Genomic DNA, 23,792 nt, shown 5'->3' with positions numbered 1-23,792 from the left:
TGTAGGGGCTGGAGGAGGTTACAGAGATAGGGAGGGGGTGAGGGCCGTGGAGGTGATTTGAAAACAAAGATGAGAATTTTGTAATTGAGGCAGTGCCGGACCGGGAGCCAGTGTAGGTCAGCGGGCACGGGGGTTAACTAGGGATGGACAATAAATGGCAGCCTTGCCAGCAATGCCCACCACCCGAGAATTCATTTTTCAAAAACTTGTCCAATCTAATCTCAAATGTTGGCACAGTTTCTGCCTCGACCACTAACCTTGGAAGTGAATTTCACAGCCTCACAATTTGTTCCTGGGATGTGGGCGTCGCTGGCAAGGCCGGCATTTATTGCCCATCCCTAGTTGCCCCTTGAGAAGGTGGTGGTGAGCCGCCTTCTTGAACCGCTGCAGTCCGTGTGGTGAAGGTGCTCCCACAGTGCTGTTAGGGAGGGAGTTCCAGGATTTTGACCCAGCGGCGATGAAGGAACGGCCGATATATTTCCAAGCCAGGATGGTGTGTGTGACTTGGAGGGGAACTTGGAGGTGGTGGTGTTCCCATGCGCCTGCTGCCCTTGTCCTTCTCGGTGGAAGAGGTCGCGGGTTTGGGAGGTGCTGCCGAAGAAGCCTTGGCGAGTTGCTGCAGTGCATCTTGTAGATGGTACACACTGCAGCCACGGCGCGCCGGTGGTGGAGGGAGTGAATGATTAAGGTGGTGAATGGGGTGCCGATCAAGCGGGCTGCTTTGTCCTGGATGGTGTCGAGCTTCTTGAGTGTTGTTGGAGCTGCACTCACCCAGGCAAGTGGAGAGTATTCCATCACACTCCTGACTTGTGCCTTGTAGATGGTGGACAGACTTTGGGGAGTCAGAAGGAGTTTCCCCTGCTCTCTGTTTTAATCTTGTATCTCGAGCCCCCTAGTTCTTGGCCCCTCACTTATTGGAAACAATCTGATTCTATCTACCTTTCTCCCGGTGTCCTGGGGCCAATATTTATCCCTCAATCAACATCACTAAAACAGATGATCTGGTCATTATCACATTGCTGTTTGTGGGAGCTTACTGTGCACAAATTGGCTGCCGCGTTTCCTACATTACAACAGTGACTACACGCCAAGTAAAGTACTGCATTGGCTGTGAAGCCCTCTGGATCATCCTGAAAGGTGCTGTAAAAATATTAAGTCTTTTAACTTATCCCAACTTTTCACAATTTTAAACACTTCCGCAACCTGGGTGGTCCTAACGAGAAAGCCTTTATTCGTATTTATATCTCCTCATACCAGGCAGGGTCCACATGAATCTCTGTCCTCTCTCATATCCTTGCTATAGTGTCGAGCCCCACACTGCTCACAGATTGCTTGGCGAGGGCTGAGTGAGGTTTTACTGGGCTCATTCGGTTTTTTAAATTCTCGGTCGCTTGTGATAAAACCATTCGCTTTTGTTTTTAAATACGGCCCAATCAGACCCAGGAGCCCCCTTTCATGACCAGCGAACCAGTCTGCAACAAGTCTTCAGGAGCAATAGCTGGAAGCACAGAACCACACTGCCCCCTAGTAGGCATCGTGAGCCTAGACAGTGAGTGAGTTACAGGCTGGAATCTAATCGAGGGGTTTGGGGGGTTTATATATAGAATAACAGATACCCGGGAGTGAGTTACAGGCTGGAATCTAATCGAGGGGGGGGGGTGGTTTATTTATAGAATAACAGATACCCGGGAGTGAGTTACAGGCTGGAATCTAATCGAGGGGTTCGGGGGGTTTATATATAGAATAACAGATACCCGGGAGTGAGTTACAGGCTGGAATCTAATCGAGGGGTTTGGGGGGTTTATATATAGAATAACAGATACCCGGGAGTGAGTTACAGGCTGGAATCTAATCGGGGGGTTCGGGGGGTTTATATATAGAATAACAGATACCCGGGAGTAAGTTACAGGCTGGAATCTAATCGAGGGGTTCGGGGGGTTTATATATAGAATAACAGATACCCGGGAGTAAGTTACAGGCTGGAATCTAATCGAGGGGTTTATATATAGAATGAAACAGATACCCAGGAGTGAGTTACAGGCTGGAATCTAATCTAGGGGTCCGGGGGGTTTATATATAGAATAACAGATACCCGGGAGTGAGTTACAGGCTGGAATCTAATCGAGGGGTTTGGGGGGTTTATATATAGAATAACAGATACCCGGGAGTGAGTTACAGGCTGGAATCTAATCGAGGGGTTCGGGGGGTTTATATATAGAATAACAGATACCCGGGAGTAAGTTACAGGCTGGAATCTAATCGAGGGGTTTATATATAGAATAAAACAGATACCCAGGAGTGAGTTACAGGCTGGAATCTAATCTAGGGGTTCGGGGGGTTTATATATAGAATAACAGATACCCGGGAGTGAGTTAGACTGGAATCTAATCGAGGGGTTCGGGGGGTTTATATATAGAATAACAGATACCCGGGAGTGAGTTACAGTGCAGCACTCCCTCAGTAATGCCCCTCCGACAGTGCGGCGCTCCCTCAGTACTGACCCTCCGACAGTGCGGCGCTCCCTCAGTACTGCCCCTCCAACAGTGCGGCGCTCCCTCAATACTGCCCCTCCAACAGTGCGGCGCTCCCTCAATACTGCCCCTCCGAATGTGCGGCGCTACCTCAGTACTGCCCCACGACAGTGCGGTGCTCCCTCAGTACTGCCCCTCCGATAGTGCGGCGCTCCCCCAGTACTGCCCCTCCGACAGTACGGCTCTCCCTCAGGGCTGCACTGAGTGTGCTCTGGTCTCTGCAGTCGGTCTTGAACCTACAACCTTCTCACTGACCCACGGCTGAGACTATGGATGAGTCTAAGAGCACACGGACCAATTCAATCAGTGAGGTGATGGAGAAAATGCAGCGAGAAATGACAGACTTGGTTAATAAGCGGCAGTAATTCTAAATGGTTATGGAATTTTTTTCCCGTGGTGTTAAACCTTTGACCCTGGAGTAGAGGGTTCGGGCTCCAGACTTGTTCCACCCAGGGTTGAAAGGGTATAAACCTGGGTGGATGTTGTCTTCGGTCCCCAATCACAAACTCCGTTCCCTGGTCACCAACTCCATCCCTCTCCCTGGCAAATGTCTGTGGCTGAACCAGATCGATCGTAACCTCTGTGTCCTACTTGACCCTGAGCTGAGCTTCCGACCTCGTATCCGCTCCATCACCGAGACCGCCGAGTTCCGCCTCCGTAACATCGCCCGGCTCCGCCCCTGCCTCAGCTCAACCGCTGCTGAAACCCACATCTGAGCCTTTGTCACCTCTAGACTCGACTATTCCAACGCACTCCTGACCGGCCTCCCACATTCCACCCTACGTAAACTTGAGCTCCTCCAAAACTCGGCTGCCCCATGTCCTAACTCACACCCAGTCCTGTTCACACATCACCCTCCGTGCTCGCTGCCCCGTGTCCTAACTCACACCCGGTCCCGTTCACCCATCACCCCCCATGCTCACTGCCCCGTGTCCTAACTCACACCCAGTCCCATTCACCCATCACCCCCTGTGCTCACTGCCCCGTGTCCTAACTCACACCCAGTCCCGTTCACCCATCACCTCCTGTGCTCACTGCCCCGTGTCCTAACTCACACCCAGTCCCGTTCACCCATCACCCCCTGTGCTCACTGCCCCGTGTCCTAACTCACACCGAGTCCCGTTCACCCATCACCCCCTGTGCTCGCTGCCCCGTGTCCTAACTCACACCCAGTCCCGTTCACCCATCACCCCCTGTGCTCACTGCCCCGTGTCCGAACTCACACCGAGTCCCGTTCACCCATCACCCCCTGTGCTCACTGCCCCGTGTCCTAACTCACACCCGGTCCCGTTCACCCATCACCCCCCATGCTCACTGCCCCGTGTCCTAACTCACACCCAGTCCCATTCACCCATCACCCCCTGTGCTCACTGCCCCGTGTCCTAACTCACACCCAGTCCCGTTCACCCATCACCTCCTGTGCTCACTGCCCCGTGTCCTAACTCACACCCAGTCCCATTCACCCATCACCCCCTGTGCTCACTGCCCCGTGTCCTAACTCACACCCAGTCCCGTTCACCCATCACCCCCTGTGCTCACTGCCCCGTGTCCTAACTCGCACCCAGTCCTGTTCACCCATCACCCCCTGTGCTCACTGCACCGTGTCCTAACTCACACCCAGTCCTGTTCACCCATCACCCCCTGTGCTCACTGCCCCGTGTCCTAACTCGCACCCAGTCCCGTTCACCCATCACCCCCTGTGCTCACTGCCCCGTGTCCTAACTCGCACCCAGTCCCGTTCACCCATCATCCCCTGTGCTCACTGCCCCGTGTCCTAACTCGCACCCAGTCCCGTTCACCCATCACCCCGTGCTCACTGCCCCGTGTCCTAACTCACACCCAGTCCCGTTCACACATCACCCCGTGCTCACTGCCCAGTGTCCTAACTCACACCCAGTCCCGTTCACCCATCACCCCCTGTGCTCACTGCCCCGTGTCCTAACTCACACCGAGTCCCGTTCACCCATCACCCACTGTGCTCACTGCCCCGTGTCCTAACTCACACCCAGTCCCGTTCACCCATCACCCCGTGCTCACTGCCCCGTGTCCTAACTCACACCGAGTCCCGTTCACCCATCACCCACTGTGCTCACTGCCCCGTGTCCTAACTCACACCCAGTCCCGTTCACCCATCACCCCCTGTGCTCACTGCCCCGTGTCCTAACTCACACCCAGTCCCGTTCACCCATCACCCCCTGTGCTCACTGCCCCGTGTCCTAACTCACACCCAGTCCCGTTCACCCATCACCCCCTGTGCTCACTGCCCCGTGTCCTAACTCACACCCAGTCCCGTTCACCCATCACCCCGTGCTCACTGCCCCGTGTCCTAACTCACACCCAGTCCCGTTCACCCATCACCTCCTGTGCTCACTGCCCCGTGTCCTAACTCACACCCAGTCCCGTTCACCCATCACCCCGTGCTCACTGCCCCGTGTCCTAGCTCACACCCAGTCCCGTTCACCCATCACCCCCTGTGCTCACTGCCCCGTGTCCTAACTCACACCCAGTCCCGTTCACCCATCACCCCCTGTGCTTACTGCCCCGTGTCCTAACTCACACCCAGTCCCGTTCACCCATCACCCCGTGCTCACTGCCCCGTGTCCTAGCTCACACCCAGTCCCGTTCACCCATCACCCCCTGTGCTCACTGCCCCGTGTCCTAACTCACACCCAGTCCCGTTCACCCATCACCCCCTGTGCTCACTGCCCCGTGTCCTAACTCACACCCAGTCCCGTTCACCCATCACCCCGTGCTCACTGCCCCGTGTCCTAACTCACACCCAGTCCCGTTAACCCATCACCCCCTGTTCTCACTGCCCCGTGTCCTAGCTCACACCCAGTCCCGTTCACCCATCACCCCCTGTGCTCACTGCCCCGTGTCCTAACTCACACCCAGTCCCGTTCACCCATCACCCCCTGTGCTCACTGCCCCGTGTCCTAACTCACACCCAGTCCCGTTCACCCATCACCCCCTGTGCTCACTGCCCCGTGTCCTAACTCACACCCAGTCCCGTTCACCCATCACCCCCTGTGCTCACTGCCCCGTGTCCTAACTCACACCCAGTCCCGTTCACCCATCACCCCGTGCTCACTGCCCCGTGTCCTAACTCACATCCAGTCCCGTTCACCCATCACCCCCTGTGCTCACTGCCCCGTGTCCTAACTCACACCCAGTCCCGTTCACCCATCACCTCCTGTGCTCACTGCCCCGTGTCCTAACTCACACCGAGTCCCGTTCACCCATCACCCCCTGTGCTCACTGCCGTGTCCTAACTCGCACCCAGTCCCGTTCACCCATCACCCCGTGCTCACTGCCCCGTATCCTAACTCACACCCAGTCCCGTTCACCCATCACCCCCTGTGCTCACTGCCCCGTGTCCTAACTCACACCCAGTCCCATTCACCCATCACCCCGTGCTCACTGCCCCGTGTCCTAACTCGCACCCAGTCCCGCTCACCCATCACCCCCTGTGCTTCCTGCCCCGTGTCCTAACTCACACCGAGCCCCATTCACCAATCACCCCCTGAGCTCACTGCCCCGTGTCCTAACTCACACCCAGTCCCATTCACCCATCACCCCCTGTGCTCACTGCCCCGTGTCCTAACTCGCCCCGAGTCCCGTTCACCCATCACCCACTGTGCTCACTGCCCCGTGTCGTAACTCACACCCGGTCCCGTTCACCCATCACCCCCTGTGCTCACTGCCCCGTGTCCTAACTCACACCTAGTCCCGTTCACCCATCACCCCGTGCTCACTGCCCCGTGTCCTAACTCACACCCAGTCCCGTTCACCCATCACCCCCAGTGCTCACTGCCCCGTGTCCTAACTCACACCCAGTCCCATTCACCCATCACCCCCTGTGCTCACTGCCCCGTGTCCTAACTCACACCCAGTCCCGTTCACCCATCACCTCCTGTGCTCACTGCCCCGTGTCCTAACTCGCACCCAGTCCCGTTCACCCATCACCCCCTGTGTTCACTGCCCCGTGTCCTAACTCACCCCGAGTCCCGTTCACCCATCACCCCCTGTGCTCACTGCCCCGTGTCCTAACTCACACCCAGTCCCGTTCACCCATCACCCCCTGTGCTCACTGCCCCGTGTCCTAACTCACACCCAGTCCCGTTCACCCATCACCCCCTGTGCTCACTGCCCCGTGTCCTAACTCACACCCAGTCCCGTTCACCCATCACCCCCTGTGCTCACTGCCCCGTGTCCTAACTCCCACCCAGTCCCGTTCACCCATCACCCCCTGTGCTCACTGCCCCGTGTCCTAACTCACACCCAGTCCCGTTCACCCATCACCCCCTGTGCTCACTGCCCCGTGTCCTAACTCACACCCAGTCCCATTCACCCATCACCCCCTGTGCTCACTGCCCCGTGTCCTAACTCGCACCGAGTCCCGTTCACCCATCACCCCGTGCTTACTGCCCCGTGTCCTAACTCACACCGAGTCCCATTCACCAATCACCCCCTGTGCTCACTGCCCCGTGTCCTAACTCACACCCATTCCCGTTCACCCATCACCCCCTGTGCTCATTGCCCCGTGTCCTAACTCGCCCCGAGTCCCGTTCACCCATCACCCACTGTGCTCACTGCCCCGTGTCCTAACTCACACCCAGTCCCGTTCACCCATCACCCCCTGTGCTCACTGCCCCGTGTTCTAACTCACACCCAGTCCCGTTCACCCATCACCCCCTGTGCTCACTGCCCCCGTGTCCTAACTCACACCCAGTCCCGTTCACCCATCACCCCCTGTGCTCACTGCCCCGTGTCCTAACTCACACCCAGTCCCGTTCACCCATCACCCCCTGTGCTCACTGCCCCGTGTCCTAACTCACACCCGAGTCCCGTTCACCCATCACCTCCTGTGCTCACTGCCCCGTGTCCTAACTCACACCCAGTCCCGTTCACCCATCACCCCGTGCTCACTGCCCCGTGTCCTAACTCACACCCAGTCCCGTTCACCCATCACCCCCTGTGCTCACTGCCCCGTGTCCTAACTCACACCCAGTCCCGTTCACCCATCACCCCCTGTGCTCACTGCCCCCGTGTCCTAACTCACACCCAGTCCCGTTCACCCATCACCCCCTGTGCTCACTGCCCCGTGTCCTAACTCACACCCAGTCCCGTTCACCCATCACCCCCTGTGCTCACTGCCCTGTGTCCTAACTCACACCCAGTCCCGTTCACCCATCACCCCGTGCTCACTGCCCCGTGTCCTAACTCGCCCCGAGTCCCGTTCACCCATCACCCCCCCCCCCCACCCGTGCTCGCTGACCTATATTGGCTCCCGGTCCGGCAATGCCTTGATTTCAAAATTATCATCCTTGTTTTCAAATCCCTCCATGGCCTCGCCCCTCCCTGTCTCTGTAACCTCTTGCAGCCCCACAACCTTCCGAGATCTCTGCGCTCCTCCAATTCTGGACTCTCGCGCATCCCCCGATTTCCATCGCTCCACCATTGGCGGCCGTGCCTTCAGCTGCCTGGGCCCCGAGCTCTGGAATTCCCTCCCTAAACCTCTCCGCCTCTCTCTCCTCCTTTAAGACCCTCCTTAAAACCTCCCTCTTTGACCAAGCTTTTGGCCATAGAATCCTAGAATGGTTACAGCACAGAAGGCGGCCACTCGGCCCGTCGAGCCCGTGCCGGCTCTCTGCGAGAGCACTTCAGCTAGTCCCACTCCCCCGCCCTTTCCCCGTAGCCCTGCAAATTTTATTCCTTCAGATACTTATCCAATTCCCTTTTGAAAGCAGTGATTGAATCTGCCTCCACCACCCTTTCAGGCAGTGAATTCCAGATCCTAACCTCTCGCTGCGTAAAAAAGTTTTTCCTCCTGTTGCCTTTGGTTCTCCTGCAAATCACCTTAAATCTGTGTCCTCTGCTTCTCGACCCTTCCGCCAATGGGGAGTTTCTCTCTCTACTCGGTCCAGATATAGACATAGAAACATAGAAGATAGGAGCAGGAGTCGGCCATTCGGCCCCTCGAGCCCGCTCCACCATTCAATGAGATCATGGCTGATCATCCAGATTCAGTACCCTGTCCCTGCCTTCTCCCCATATCCCTTGATCCCTTTAGCCTTATGAAATATATCCAACTCCTTCTTGGATATATTTAATGATTTGGCCTCAACTGCCTTCTGTGGTAGAGAATTCCACAGGTTCACCACTCTCTGGGTGAAGAAATTCCTCCTCATCTCTGTCCTAAATGGCTTACCCCTTATCCTTAGACTGTGACCCCTGGTTCTGGACTCCCCGCCATCGGGAACATCCTTCCTGCATCTAGTCTGTCCAGTCCTGTTAGAATTTTATAAGTTTCAATGAGATCCCCTCTCATTCTTCTAAACTCCAGCGAGTATAAGTCCAGTCGACCCAATCTCACCTCATACGTCATTCCTGCCATCCCAGGTATCAGTCTGGTGAATCTTCGCTGCACTCCCTCCATGGCAAGAACATCCTTCCTCAGATAAGGCGACCAAAACTGCACACAATACTCAAGCTGTGGTCTCACCAAGGCCCTGTACAACTGCAGCAAGACATCCTTGTTCCTGTACTCGAATCCTCTCGCTACGAAGGCCAACATACCATTTGCCTTCTTCACCGCCTGCTGCACCTGCATGCTTACCTTCAGCGACTGGTGCACAAGGACACCCAGGTCTCGTTGCACTTCCCCTTCTCCTAATCTATTGCCATTCAGATAATAGTCTGCCTTTTTGTTTTTGACACCAAAGTGGATAACCTCGCATTTATCTACGTTATATTGCATCTGCCACGCTTCTGCCCAATCACCCAACCTGTCCAAATCATCCTGGAGTTTCTCGGTATCCTCCTCACAGCACACACGCCCACCCAGCTTTGTGTCGTCTGCAAACTTGGAGATATTACATCTAGTTCCCTCGTCTAGATCATTTATATATATTGTGAATAGCTGGGGTCCAAGGACCGATCCCTTCTTGAATATATATTTGGAAAACCTCTATCAAATCTCCTCTCAACCTTCTCTGCTTCAAGGAGAACAACCCCAGCCTCTCCAGGTAACTGAAGTCCCTCATCCCCGGTACCATTCTGGTAAATCTTTTCACCTGCTCACCTGTCCTAATATCTCTGTAGCTCGGTGTCAAATTGTGTCTGATAATCGCTCCCGTGAAGCGCCCTGGGACGTTGTACTACATTAAAGGCGCTGTGTGAATGCGAGTTGTTGTGACACAAGATAACTTTAATATCTGATTGCTTTGCCCACTGGTTAACGAGTTATTGACATTTTCAACTTGCCTTTAACTACTGCAGTGCCAGCAGCGGCCTGCAGGTGGCGCTGCAACGGTAACCGGCTCTGCAGCGCCGCCCACGGGCAGACAGTGGTACTGCAGCCCGAATCCCCCATTCATTCAGAATTTGACCCAATTATTTCCACATATATACAGATTAAACAGTAAGATTAGTTTGCACAGAGACTGGGCTGTAATTAAAGCAGCATTCATTATTTGCCCCTCCGCCGGCCTGTGTTGGGAAACATGGCGCCGACAGGAATTGTAGACAGGCGATAAAATCAGGTTTAATCACAATTAATCTCTAGACATCGACCTCGAGAGCAAACGTCGTCTTTCTCTGTCACACATAATAGCGAGAGGACGTGGAAGTGTTAATCGCCGTCCCACAGTGGGAGTGCCCCCCACTCCCCCTCCCTCCCCTAACCCACCCCTCTCCTCACCACCCCCTCCCCTCACCACCCCCCACTCCCCCTCCCGTCCCACAGTGGGAGCGCTCCCCACTCCCCCTCCCTCCCCTAACCCACCCCTCTCCTCACCACCCCCTCCCCTCACCACCCCCCACTCCCCCTCCCGTCCCACAGTGGGAGCGCTCCCCACTCCCCCTCCCTCACCCACCCCCCACTCCCGTCCCGCAGTGGGAGCGCTCCCCACTCCCCCTCCCTCCCCTAACCCACTCCCCTCCTCACCACCCCCTCCCCTCACCACCCCTCACTCCCCCTGCCTCCCCTAACCCACTCCCCTCCTCACCACCCCCTCCCCTCACCACCCCTCACTCCCCCTGCCTCCCCTAACCCACTCCCCTCCTCACCACCCCCTCCCCTCACCACCCCTCACTCCCCCTCCCGTCCCACAGTGGGAGCGCTCCCCACTCCCCCTCCCTCACCCACCCCCCACTCCCGTCCCGCAGTGGGAGCGCTCCCCACTCCCCCTCCCTCCCCTAACCCACTCCCCTCCTCACCACCCCCTCCCCTCACCACCCCTCACTCCCCCTGCCTCCCCTAACCCACTCCCCTCCTCACCACCCCCTCCCCTCACCACCCCTCACTCCCCCTGCCTCCCCTAACCCACTCCCCTCCTCACCACCCCCTCCCCTCACCACCCCTCACTCCCCCTCCCGTCCCACAGTGGGAGCGTTCTCCCTGGACCCAGGCTGACCGGATAGGAATGTGTCCAACCCTCCCTCCCCCTCACCACCCCCCCAACCCTCCCATCCTAACCCTCCCTCGCCCACTCCCCCTCACACACCACCCCTCACTCACCCTCCCCTCCCCCCACCCCCTCACGCGCTCTCTACTCTCCCCCTCGTCTCCTACTCCCTCCTCCCCCTCCCTCCCTCACCACCCCAACTCCCCCTCCCCCACCACTCCCCCTCCCCCTCTTCCCCACTCGCCCTCTACTCTCCCCCTCGTCTCCTACTCCCTCACTCACCCTCCCCTCCCACTCACCACTCCCCTTCCCCCCCACTCACCCTCCCTCCCCTTCCCCACTCGCCCTCTACTCTCCCCCTTGTCTCCTACGCCCTCCTCCCCCCCTCGCCCCCTCCCCCCACTCACCGACTCGCCCCCTACTTGCCCTCCCTCCTCATTGACTCCCCGACTCATTCTCCCTCCCTCACTTGCCCCCCTCTCCTCTCCCCCCACACCCCATGGCTCTTTCCTCCCAAGGCGTTGATCAGTGCTGCGGCGACAGTCAGCTGGCAGGATATTTGACGACGAGGTACATCGCAACCATGCCCAAAGCAGCCCTCATCCTGATCTAACCCCCCCCACCCCATCACCTTCCAGCAGGAAAGGGTGGGTGCGTTCACCAAATATAGGGATCAGGAGCAGGAACCACCCACCTCCCGACTCATTCCCCACACCCATTGCAGAGCAATACTGAGAATAGATGCAGCCACACCCCCCCCCCATCGGCTGAGATCCATGGCCCACGACTGTGGAACTGTACCCCAGTGAGAGTCAGTGTCTGTGGAACTGTACCCCAGTGAGAGTCAGTGTCTGTGGAACTGCGCCCCAGTGAGAGTCAGTGTGTGTGGAACTGTACCCCAGTGAGAGTCAGTGCCTGTGGAACTGTACCCCAGTGAGAGTCAGTGTATGTGGAACTGTACCCCAGTGAGAGTCAGTGTGTGTGGAACTGTACCCCGGTGAGAGTCAGTGTCTGTGGAACTGTACCCCAGTGAGAGTCAGTGTCTGTGGAACTGTACCCCAGTGAGAGTCAGTGTCTGTGGAACTGTACCCCAGTGAGAGTCAGTGTCTGTGGAACTGTACCCCAGTGAGAGTCCGTGTCTGTGGAACTGCACCCCAGTGAGAGTCAGTGTCTGTGGAACTGTACCCCGGTGAGAGTTAGTGTCTGTGGAACTGTACCCCAGTGAGAGTCAGTGTCTGTGGAACTGTACCCCAGTGAGAGTCAGTGTCTGTGGAACTGTACCCCAGTGAGAGTCAGTGCGTGTGGAACTGTACCCCAGTGAGAGTCAGTGTCTGTGGAACTGTACCCCAGTGAGAGTCAGTGTCTGTGGAACTGTACCCCAGTGAGAGTCAGTGTCTGTGGAACTGTACCCCAGTGAGAGTCAGTGTCTGTGGAACTGTACCCCAGTGAGAGTCAGTGCCTGTGGAACTGTACCCCAATGAGAGTCAGAGTCTGTGGAACTGTACCCCAGTGAGAGTCAGTGTGTGTGGAACTGTACCCCAGTGAGAGTCAGTGTCTGTGGAACTGTACCCCAGTGAGAGTCAGTGTCTGTGGAACTGTACCCCAGTGAGAGTCAGTCTCTGTGGAACTGTACCTCAGTGAGAGTCAGTGTCTGTGGAACTGTACCCCAGTGAGAGTCAGTGTCTGTGGAACTGTACCCCAGTGAGAGTCAGTGTCTGTGGAACTGTACCCCAGTGAGAGTCAGTGTCTGTGGAACTGTACCCCAGTGAGAGTCAGTGTCTGTGGAACTGTACCCCAGTGAGAGTCAGTTTCTGTGGAACTGTACCTCAGTGAGAGTCAGTGTCTGTGGAACTGTACCCCAGTGAGAGTCAGTGTCTGTGGAACTGTACCCCAGTGAGAGTCAGTGTGTGTGGAACTGTACCCCAGTGAGAGTCAGTGTCTGTGGAACTGTACCCCAGTGAGAGTCAGTGTGTGTGGAACTGTACCCCAGTGAGAGTCAGTGTCTGTGGAACTGTACCCCAGTGAGAGTCAGTGTCTGTGGAACTGTCCCCCAGTGAGAGTCAGTGTCTGTGGAACTGTCCCCCAGTGAGAGTCAGTGTCTGTGGAACTGTACCCCAGTGAGAGTCAATGTCTGTGGAACTGTACCCCAGTGAGATTCAGTGTCTGTGGAACTGTACCCCAGTGAGAGTCAGTGTCTGTGGAACTGTACCCCAGTGAGAGTCCGTGTGGAGAAGCTGATTCTGGGGCGAGAAGGCGATGATTCTGGGGCCCAGTCTCCAGGCCCAGTGCTGTGAGTGAAAGCGAGGTAGGTGCAGTAATGAGCTGGGTTCTGCGGGCGGTTTTGGTACTGGGTTGCCCGGGTTACTCTGCTTTTTTGGTTTTGTCGGTCGGAACGGTCCAGTAATACAGCAGCTGGGCGGCAATGATCCCGTTACAGGAGGAGGAGACCACGTAGGTGAGAATCATCAGACTGTCGCCCGTCTCCTGGGGAGGGAAACACAAGGAATAACCAACGGTCACTGTCGGGGGGCCGTGGGGCAAGAGACCATGAACAGAGTGTCAAGGGCGGGTTAGCACACTGACCCCTCACCTCTGGTTCAGAACCTGCTGGTGGGGATACAGCACGGAGCTCCTGAATACCGAGTGAGTGAGAGTGAGTGAGAGTGAGAGAGAGTGAGAGAGAGAGAGAGGGAGTGAGTGAGTGGGAGTGAGGGGGAGTGAGTGAGAGTGAGTGGGAGTGAGAGAGAGTGAGGGAGTGTGAGTGTGAGTGAGTGAGTGTGAGTGAGTGAGTGTGAGTGAGTGAGTGTGTGAGTGAATGTGAGTGAGTGAGTGTGAGTGACTGTGAGTGAGTGAGTGTGAGTGAGTGTGACTGTGTGTGAGTGAGTGTGAGTGAGTGAGTGAGTGAGTGAGTGTGAGTGTGAGTGTGAGTGTGAGTGAGTGTGAGTGGGAGTGTGAGTGAGTGTGTGAGTGAATGTGAGTGAGTGTGAGTGAGTGAGTGAGTGAGTGAGTGTGAGTGAGTGTGAGTGGGAGTGAGTGGGAGTGAGTGGGAGTGGGAGTGAGTGGGAGTGAGTGAGTGGGAGTGAGAGTGAGTGTGAGTGAGTGAGAGTGAGTGAGTGAGAGTGAGTGAGTGAGTGAGTGAGTGAGTGTGAGTGAGAGTGAGTGGGAGTGAGTGTGAGTGAGAGTGTGAGTGTGAGTGAGTGTGAGTGAGTGAGTGAGTGTGTGAGTGAGAGTGAGTGTGTGAGTGAGAGTGAGTGGGAGTGAGTGGGAGTGAGTGTGAGTGAGAGTGTGTGTGTGTGTGAGTGTGTGAGTGTGAGTGAGTGTGAGTGAGTGAGTGTGAGTGAGTGTGAGTGAGTGTGTGAGTGGGAGTGGGAGTGTGAGTGAGTGAGTGTGTGAGTGAATGTGAGTGAATGTGAGTGAGTGTGAGTGAGTGAGTGAGTGTGAGTGGAGTGAGTGGGAGTGAGAGTGAGTGTGAGTGAGTGAGTGAGTGTGTGAGTGAGAGTGAGTGAGTGTGAGTGAGTGTGAGTGAGTGTGAGTGAGTGAGTGGGAGTGAGTGGGAGTGAGAGTGTGTGTGTGAGTGTGAGTGAGAGTGAGAGTGAGAGAGTGAGAGAGTGAGAGAGAGTGAGAGTGTGAGTGAGAGTGAGAGTGAGAGAGTGAGAGAGTGAGAGAGTGAGAGTGAGAGAGAGTGAGAGTGTGAGTGTGAGTGAGTGAGTGTGTGAGTGAGAGTGAGTGAGTGTGTGAGTGTGAGTGAGTGTGAGTGAGTGTGAGTGAGTGTGAGTGAGTGTGAGTGGGTGGGAGTGGGAGTGAGTGGGAGTGAGAGTGAGTGTGAGTGTGAGTGAGTGTGAGTGAGAGTGAGTGAGTGTGAGTGAGTGAGTGGGAGTGAGTGTGAGTGAGAGTGTGTGTGTGAGTGTGAGTGAGAGTGAGTGAGTGTGAGTGAGTGTGAGTGAGTGTGAGTGTGAGTGAGTGAGTGTGAGTGAGAGTGAGTGAGTGTGAGTGAGTGTGAGTGAGTGTGAGTGAGTGAGTGGGAGTGAGTGGGAGTGAGAGTGTGTGTGTGAGTGTGAGTGTGAGTGAGAGTGAGAGTGAGAGTGTGAGTGAGTGTGAGTGAGTGAGTGTGTGAGTGAGAGTGAGTGAGTGTGAGTGAGTGTGAGTGAGTGTGAGTGAGTGTGAGTGAGAGTGAGTGGGAGTGAGTGTGAGTGTGAGTGTGAGTGAGAGTGTGTGTGTGTGTGTGAGTGTGTGAGTGTGAGTGTGAGTGAGAGTGAGAGAGTGAGAGAGTGAGTGAGTGTGAGTGAGTGTGAGTGAGTGTGAGTGAGTGAGTGTGAGTGAGAGTGAGAGTGAGAGAGTGAGAGTGAGAGAGTGAGAGAGAGAGTGTGAGTGTGAGTGAGTGAGTGTGTGAGTGAGAGTGAGTGAGTGAGTGTGAGTGAGTGAGTGAGTGAGTGAGTGTGAGTGAGAGTGAGTGGGAGTGAGTGTGAGTGTGAGTGTGAGTGAGAGTGTGTGTGTGTGTGTGTGTGTGTGAGTGAGTGTGAGTGAGAGTGAGTGGGAGTGAGTGTGAGTGTGAGTGAGAGTGTGTGTGTGTGTGTGTGAGTGTGTGAGTGTGAGTGTGAGTGAGAGTGAGAGTGAGAGAGTGAGAGTGAGAGTGTGAGTGAGTGTGAGTGAGTGAGTGAGTGAGTGTGTGAGTGAGAGTGAGTGTGAGTGAGTGTGAGTGAGAGTGAGTGGGAGTGAGTGGGAGTGAGTGTGAGTGAGAGTGTGTGTGTGTGTGAGTGTGTGAGTGTGAGTGAGAGTGAGAGAGTGAGAGTGAGAGAGTGTGAGTGTGAGTGTGAGTGAGAGTGAGAGAGTGAGAGTGAGAGAGTGAGAGTGAGTGAGAGTGAGTGTGAGTGAGTGTGAGTGTGAGTGAGTGAGTGTGAGTGAGTGTGAGTGAGTGGGAGTGTGAGTGAGTGGGAGTGTGAGTGAGTGTGAGTGAGTGAGAGTGTGAGTGAGAGTGAGTGAGAGTGAGTGAGTGAGAGTGAGTGAGTGTGAGTGAGTGTGAGTGAGTGTGAGTGAGAGTGAGTGGGAGTGAGTGAGTGTGAGTGAGTGTGAGAGTGTGAGTTTGAATGTGCGAGTGAGAGTGGGAGTGAGTGTGAGTGAGTGAGTGGGAGTGTGTGAGTGGGAGTGAGTGTGAGTGAGTGGGAGTGAGTGTGAGTGAGTGAAAGTGAGTGGAAGTGTGAGTGAGTGAGTGTGAGTGAGTGAGTGAGTGTGAGTGAGTGTGAGTGGGTGTGAGTGAGTGTGAGTGGGTGTGAGTGGGTGTGAGTGTGAGTGAGCGAGTGTGAGTGAGTGTGAGTGGGTGGGAGTGAGTGGGTGTGAGTGGGAGTGAGTGGGAGTGAGTGGGAGTGAGTGGGAGTGAGTGGGAGTGAGTGAGTGTGAGTGAGAGTGGGAGTGAGTGTGAGTGGGAGTGAGTGAGTGTGAGTCGGTGTGAGTGAGTGAGTGAGTGAGTGAGTGTGAGTGGGTGTGAGTGAGTGTGAGTGAGTGTGAGTGGGAGTGAGAGTGAGTGAGTGGGAGTGAGTGTGAGTGGGTGTGAGTGAGTGAGTGGGGGTGAGTGAGTGTGAGTGGGTGTGAGTGAGTGTGAGTGAGTGAGTGTGAGTGAGTGTGAGTGGGTGTGAGTGGGTGTGAGTGAGTGAGAGTGGGTGTGAGTGAGTGTGAGTGGGTGTGAGTGAGTGTGAGTGCGTGTGGGTGTGAGTGAGTGTGAGTGAGTGTGAGTGCGTGTGAGTGAGTGTGAGTGGGAGTGAGTGAGTGGGAGTGAGTGAGTGAGAGTGTGAGTGAGTGTGAGTGAGTGCGTGGGGTGTGAGTGAGTGTGAGTGTGAGTGCGTGTGAGTGAGTGGGAGTGAGTGGGAGTGAGTGAGTGTGAGTGAGTGGGGGTGAGTGAGTGTGAGTGGGTGTGAGTGAGCGTGAGTGGGAGTGAGTGTGAGTGAGTGGGAGTGAGTGTGAGTGGGCGTGAGTGAGTGTGAGTGGGTGTGAGTGAGTGTGAGTGGGTGTGAGTGAGTGTGAGTGAGTGAGAGTGGGTGTGAGTGAGAGTGGGTGTGAGTGAGTGTGAGTGGGCGTGAGTGAGTGTGAGTGGGTGTGAGTGAGTGTGAGTGAGTGAGAGTGGGTGAGAGTGGGTGTGAGTGAGAGTGGGTGTGAGTGGGTGTGAGTGAGTGTGAGTGGGCGTGAGTGAGTGTGAGTGGGCGTGAGTGAGTGTGAGTGGGTGTGAGTGAGTGTGAGTGGGTGTGAGTGAGTGTGAGTGAGAGTGAGAGTGGGTGTGAGTGGGTGTGAGTGTGAGTGAGTGCGTGTGAGTGCGTGTGAGTGGGAGGGAGTGGGAGGGAATGGGAGGGAGTGGGAGTGGGAGTGTGAGAGTGTGAATGCGAGTGCGAGTGAGTGTGAATGTAAGTGAGCGTGTGTCGGGGGCAGGGGGTCAGTGCCTTGTTGGGGACGGGTGTTAGAAGAATCGAAGAACAAACTGACCTGCACGGAGGTGAAGATTCGAGCGAGCGAGCCAGCGAACAGGAGGAAGACGGTGACTGCGGAGAGCTGGCCCGTGTGTCCGTTCTGATAGCTAGTCAGCATCTGAATCAACTGCAGGAGCAAAATATCGACATCAGCAGGAGATTCAATCAGTCCCTGGCCCACAGAATACCCACCACACCTCCATGGTCAGACCCTGTTATTAAACACTCCCACCAGACGCCCACCCTCGCCCTGGACATGCGGACCTGTGCCGGGCGGGTACCATCAGGAGAATCCGACTCTGGAACATCACCCATGCATCATACAAATCCGGGACAGTGAGGATATTCGGAGGGACAGTACTGAGGGAGCGCCGCACTGTCGGAGGGGCAGTACTGAGGGAGTGCCGCACTGTCGGAGGGGCGGTACTGAGGGAGCGCCGCACTGTCGGAGGGGCAGTACTGAGGGAGCGCCGCACTGTCGGAGGGGCAGTACTGAGGGAGCGCCACACTGTCGGAGGGGCAGTACTGAGGGAGCGTCGCACTGTTGGAGGGGCAGTACTGAGGGAACGCCGAACTGTCGGAGGGGCAGTACTGAGGGAGCGCCGCACTGTCTGAGGGGCAGTACTGAGGGAGTGCCGCGCTGTCGGAGGGGCAGTACTGAGGCAGCGCCGCACTGTCGGAGGGGCAGTACTGAGGCAGCGCCGCACTGTCGGAGGGGCAGTACTGAGGGAGCGCCGCACTGTCGGAGGGGCAGTACTGAGGGAGCGCCGCACTGTCGGAGGGGCAGTACTGAGGGAGCGCCGCACTGTCGGAGGGGCGGTACTGAGGGAGCACCGCACTGACGTAGGGGCAGTACTGAGGGAGCGCCGCACTGTCGGAGGGGTAGTACTGAGGGAGCGTCGCACTGTCAGAGGGGCAGTACTGAGAGAGCGCCGCACTGTCGGAGGGGCAGTACTGAGGGAGTGCCGCACTGTCGGAGGGGCAGTACTGAGGGAGCGCCGCGCTGTCGGAGGGACAGTACTGAGGGAGCGCCGCACTGTCGGAGGGGCAGTACTGAGGGAGCGCCGCACTGTCGGAGGGACAGTACTGAGGGAGCGCCGCACTGTCGGAGGGGCAGTACTGAGGGAGCGCCGCACTGTCGGAGGGGCAGTACTGAGGGAGCGCCGCACTGTCTGAGGGGCAGTACTGAGGGAGCGCCGCACTGTCTGAGGGGCAGTACTGAGGGAGCGCCGCACTGTTGGAGGTGACGTCTTTTGGATGAGACATTAAACCGAGGCCCCGTCTGCTCTCTCAGGTGGACGTAAAAGATCCCACGGCCACTATTTCGAAGAAGAGCAGGGGGAGTTCTCCCTGGTGTCCTGGGGCAATATTTATCCCTCAACCAACATCACTAAAACAGATGATCCGGTCACTATCACATTGCTGTGTGTGGGAGCTTGCTGTGCGCAAATTGGCTGCCGCGTTTCCTACATTACAACAGTGACCACACTTCAAAACAAGTACTTAATTGACTGTAAAGAGCTTTGGGATACCCTGTGGTGAATGGCGTGGTCGAAATGAAGGCTGCTCGGACTAACGCGATTGGTTCTTACCCGGCTGAAGATGACCGCTGGCATGTTGAGAGTCTGCAGCAATGTCACGGCCATCAGAGGGGTCAAAGGTGACAGCAAAAGTCCAACCAGTGTGAAATAAACCAGCAGACATAGCACACCTGTGGGAGGGAAAGAGCGAGAGTGAAGCGAACCGTTTATAAAGCAGCACGCTCGCTGATCCGCAGGGGAGATTGTTCGCGGTCCGAAGCACAGGTCGGAGGGCGAGGCTGCTTTAACCCCAGCCGTCGCCGCTCGGCCACGGGTCAGCGGTGCGGGCCGCTGCTCAATGGGTATCACTCTCGCCCCCGGGTCGAGAGGTCGTGGGCTCAAGTCCGGCTCTGCTGGATAGTGTGTGCGGGGTCACTGCGGACCGGGTCCAGACTGGCCCCGATGCCCCTCACAGTCGATGAGCAGGACTGGCCACGATGCCCCTCACAGTCGATTAGCAGGACTGGATCCGAACTGGCCGCGATGCCCCTCACAGTCGATTAGCAGGACCGGGTCCGGACTGGCCGCGATGCCCCTCACAGTCGATTAGCAGGATTGGATCCGAACTGGCCGCGATGCCCCTCACAGTCGATGAGCAGGACCGGGTCCGGACTGGCCGCGATGCCCCTCACAGTCGATTAGCAGGACTGGATCCGAACTGGCCGCGATGCCCCTCACAGTCGATTAGCAGGACTGGCCGCGATGCCCCTCACAGTCGATTAGCAGGACTGGTTCCGAACTGGCTGCGATGCCCCTCACAGTCGATGAGCAGGACTGGCCGCGATGCCCCTCACAGTCGATTAGCAGGACTGGCCATGATGCCCCTCACAGTCGATGAACAGGACTGGCCGCGATGCCCCTCACAGTCGATGAGCAGGACCGGGTCTGGACTGGCCGTGATGCCCCTCACAGTCGATGAGCAGGACCGGGTCCGGACTGGCCGCGATGCCCCTCACAGTCGATGAGCAGGACCGGGTCCAGATTGGCCGCGATGCCCCTCACAGTCGATTAGCAGGACTGGATCCGAAATGGCTGCGATGCCCCTCACAGTCGATGAGCAGGACTGGCCGCGATGCCCCTCACAGTCGATGAGCAGGACCGGGTATGGACTGGCTGTGATGCCCGTCACAGTCGATGAGCAGGACCGGGTCCAGACTGGCGGCGATGCCCCTCACAGTCGATGAGCAGGACTGGCCGCGATGCCCCTCACAGTCGATGAGCAGGACTGGCCGTGATGCCCCTCACAGTCGATGAGCAGGACCGGGTGTGGACTGGCTGCGATGCCCTTCACAGTCGATGAGCAGGACCGGGTCCAGACTGGCGGCGATGCCCCTCACAGTCGATGAGCAGGACTGGCCACGATGCCCCTCACAGTCGACAAGCAGGACCGGGTCCAGACTGGCGGCGATGCCCCTCACAGTCGATGACCAGGACTGGCCGCGATGCCCCTCACAGTCGATGAGCAGGACTGGCCGTGATGCCCCTCACAGTCGATGAGCAGGACCGGGTGTGGACTGGCTGCGATGCCCTTCACAGTCGATGAGCAGGACCAGGTGTGGACTGGCGGCAATGCCCCTCACAGTCGACAAGCAGGACCGGGTCCGGACTGGCTGCGATGCCCCTCACAGTCGATGAGCAGGACCGGGTCCGGACTGGCCGCGATGCCCCTCACAGTCGATGAGCAGGACCGGGTCCGGACTGGCCGCGATGCCCCTCACAGTCGATGAGCAGGACTGGCCGTGATGCCCCTCACAGTCGATGAGCAGGACTGGCCGCGATGCCCCTCACAGTCGATGAGCAGGACTGGCCGTGATGCCCCTCACAGTCGATGAGCAGGACTGGATCCGGACTGGCCGCGATGCCCCTCACAGTCGATGAGCAGGACCGGGTCCAGACTGGCCGCGATGCCCCACAGTCGATGAGCAGGACCTATTTCTGTGCTGTAAAATTCTACATAATTTGCTGCAACACTCAGGATCGAAGCAGGCCATTCAGCCCCTCGAGCCTGTTCCGCCATTCGATGAGAACATGGCTGATCTGTGACCTAACTCCATTTAAACACCTTGGCTCCGTATCCCTCAATACCCTAGTCTAGCAAAAATCTATCGATCTCAGATTTAAGATTGTTAACTGAGCTAGAATCTAGTGCTCTTTGTGGGACAGAGTCCCACACTTCCACCACCCTTTGTGTGAAGAAGTGTTTCCTAACATCTCTCCTGAACGGCCTGGCTCTGACTTTAAGATTATGTCCCCTTGTCCGAGACTCCCCGACCAGCAGAAAGAGTTTCTCTCTATCTAACCTTTCAATTCCTTTCGAAATCCTAAAAATCTCAATCAAAGCACATCTTAACCGTCTATATTCCAGGGAATCCGAGCCTAGTTTCGTAGCGAGAGGGTTTGAGTGCAAGAACAAGGATGTCTTGCTGCAGTTGTACAGGGCCTTGGTGAGACCACACCTTGAGTATTGTGTGCAGTTTTGGTCGCCTTATCTGAGGAAGGATGTTCTTGCCATGGAGGGAGTGCAGCGAAGATTCACCAGACTGATACCTGGGATGGCAGGAATGACGTATGAGGAGAGATTGGGTCGATTGGGCTTATACTCGCTGGAGTTTAGAAGAATGAGAGGGGATCTCATTGAAACTTATAAAATTCTAACAGGACTAGACAGACTAGATGCAGGAAGGATGTTCCCAATGGCGGGGGAGTCCAGACCCAGGGGTCACAGTCTAAGGATAAGGGGTAAGCCATTTAGGACAGAGATGAGGAGGAATTTCTTCACCCAGAGAGTGGTGAACCTGTGGAATTCTCTACCACAGAAGGCAGTGGAGGCCAATTCATTAAATATATTCAAGAAGGAGTTGGATATATTTCTTAAGGCTAAAGGGATCAAGGGATATGGGGAGAAAGCAGGGACAGGGTACTGAATTTGGATGATCAGCCATGATCTCATTGAATGGCGGAGCAGGCTCGAGGGGCCGAATGGCCTACTCCTGCTCCTATCTTCGATGTTTCTATGTTTCTGTAATCTCTCCTCAATCTAGCCCTTGGAGCCCTGGTATTCTGGTAAACCTGCGCTGCACTCTCTCCAAGGCCAGTACATCCTTCCTAAGGTGTGGGGCCCAGAACTGCTCCCAGTGCTCCAGGTGTGGTCTAACCAGGGCTTTGTACAGCTGCAGTAGAACATCCCTTTATATTCCAGCCCTCCAGTTATAAAGGCTAACATTACATTAGCCTTTTTCATTATATTTTTGTACCTGAGCTCTACCTTTCAGTGATCTGTGCGCATGGACCCCTGAATTTCTTTGGACCGCCACTGTTCCTAGCTTTTCACCGTTGAAATAATTCTCGGCTCGATCCTTTTTTGGTGAAAAATGCAAGAACTGCGTAGCGCCACGTAATGTTACGTAATATAAAGTTCTTACAGGGATGGACAGGGTAGATGCTGAGTGGCTGTTTTCCCCTGGCTGGAGAGTCTAGAACCAGGGGTCACAGTCTCAGGATAAGGGGTCGGCCATTGAGGACTGAGATGGAGACATTTCTTCACTCAGAGGGCGGTGAACCTGTGGAATTCTCTGCCCCAGAGGGCTGTGGAGGCTCCGTCGTTGAGTATATTCAAGGCCGAGATCGATAGATTGTTGGACTCTCGGGGATCGAGGGATGTGGGGATCGGGCGGGAAAGTGGAGTTGAGATCGAAGACCAGCCGTGATCTTACATAGAAGATAGGAGCAGGAGTCGGCCATTCGGCCCCTCGAGCCTGCTCCGCCATTCAATGAGATCATGGCTGATCATCCAAACTCAGTACCCTGTCCCTGCCTTCTCCCCATACCCCTTGATCCCTTTAGCCTTAAGAAATATATCTAACTCCTTCTTGAATATATTTAATGAATTGGCCTCCACTGCCTTCTGTGGTAGAGAATTCCACAGGTTCACCACTCTCTGGGTGAAGAAATTATTCTTCATTTCTGTCCTAAATGGCTTACCCCTTATCCTTAGACTGTGACCCCTGGTTCTGGACTCCCCCGCCATCGGGAACATCCTTCCTGCATCTAGTCTGTCCAGTCCTGTTAGAATTTTATAAGTTTCAATGAGATCCCCTCTCATTCTTCTAAACTCCAGCGAGTATAAGCCCAATCGACCCAATCTCTCCTCATACGTCATTCCTGCCATCCCAGGTATCAGTCTGGTGAATCTTCGCTGCACTCCCTCCATGGCAAGAACATCCTTCCTCAGATAAGGTGACCAAAACTGCACACAATACTCAAGGTGTGGTCTCACCAAGGCCCTGTACAACTGCAGCAAGACATCCTTGCTCCTGTACTCGAATCCTCTCGCTACGAATGCCAACATACCATTTGCCTTCTTAACCGCCTGCTGCACCTGCATCTTATTGAATGGCGGAGCAGGCTCGAGGGGCCGTATGGCCTCCTCCTGCTCCTAATTCTTAAGTTCTTGTGTGACCCAACAGAACGCCTTGCAGCCGCGGAGCAGCGCGTTGCCGCGACGGGACGGTACCTTTCTGTGTCCTGCCACCGTAGTGCTGAATGAGGAGGCCAATGGTTAAGGTCTGCAGCATCAGGAAGAGCGCCTCACCCCAGGTGCTGTGTGAAGAGGGTAGAGGAGACAGAGTGAGCGGTTCACAACATGACTACGATCCCCCCCCACCCAGCCCGTGGATCAGCGGGCGGCCTGGCGAGGGGCTGAGACACGCACGCCACGCCGGCCCACAATCGATCGTCAGTCAGTGGCTCAGAGGTCGCACTCTCGCCAGAGCCAGAAGGATGTGGGTTCAGGCCCCACGTCAGAGACTTGTGCACAAAATC

General features: G+C 56.1%; 1 protein-coding gene across 2 annotated transcripts in view; it reads right to left on the bottom strand.

The window, feature by feature from the left end:
* Window positions 1-23,792, bottom strand: part of mpdu1b (mannose-P-dolichol utilization defect 1b) — a 79,279-nt gene that overhangs the window by 32,564 nt on the left and 22,923 nt on the right. The window contains exons 4-7 of one of the 2 annotated variants that reach the window (XM_085977578.1): window positions 23,485-23,570; window positions 18,984-19,102; window positions 17,408-17,518; window positions 11,415-13,423 (exon numbers count right to left, since the gene is read on the bottom strand). In XM_085977578.1, coding sequence (XP_085833704.1) covers window positions 13,301-13,423; window positions 17,408-17,518; window positions 18,984-19,102; window positions 23,485-23,570 — 439 coding nt within the window. In that variant the 3' untranslated portion in view covers window positions 11,415-13,300. Of the gene's footprint in view, window positions 1-11,414; window positions 13,424-17,407; window positions 17,519-18,983; window positions 19,103-23,484; window positions 23,571-23,792 lie in introns of those variants that run through there. The other variant, XM_085977579.1, reaches the window with a different exon arrangement.

This window comes from Somniosus microcephalus, unplaced genomic scaffold (assembly GCF_052327205.1).
Source record: "Somniosus microcephalus isolate GS21.2 unplaced genomic scaffold, FLI_Smic_1.0 unresolved_chr4, whole genome shotgun sequence".
Taxonomy (NCBI): Eukaryota; Metazoa; Chordata; class Chondrichthyes; order Squaliformes; family Somniosidae; genus Somniosus; species Somniosus microcephalus.
This window is presented reverse-complemented; position numbering and strand designations above follow the sequence as displayed.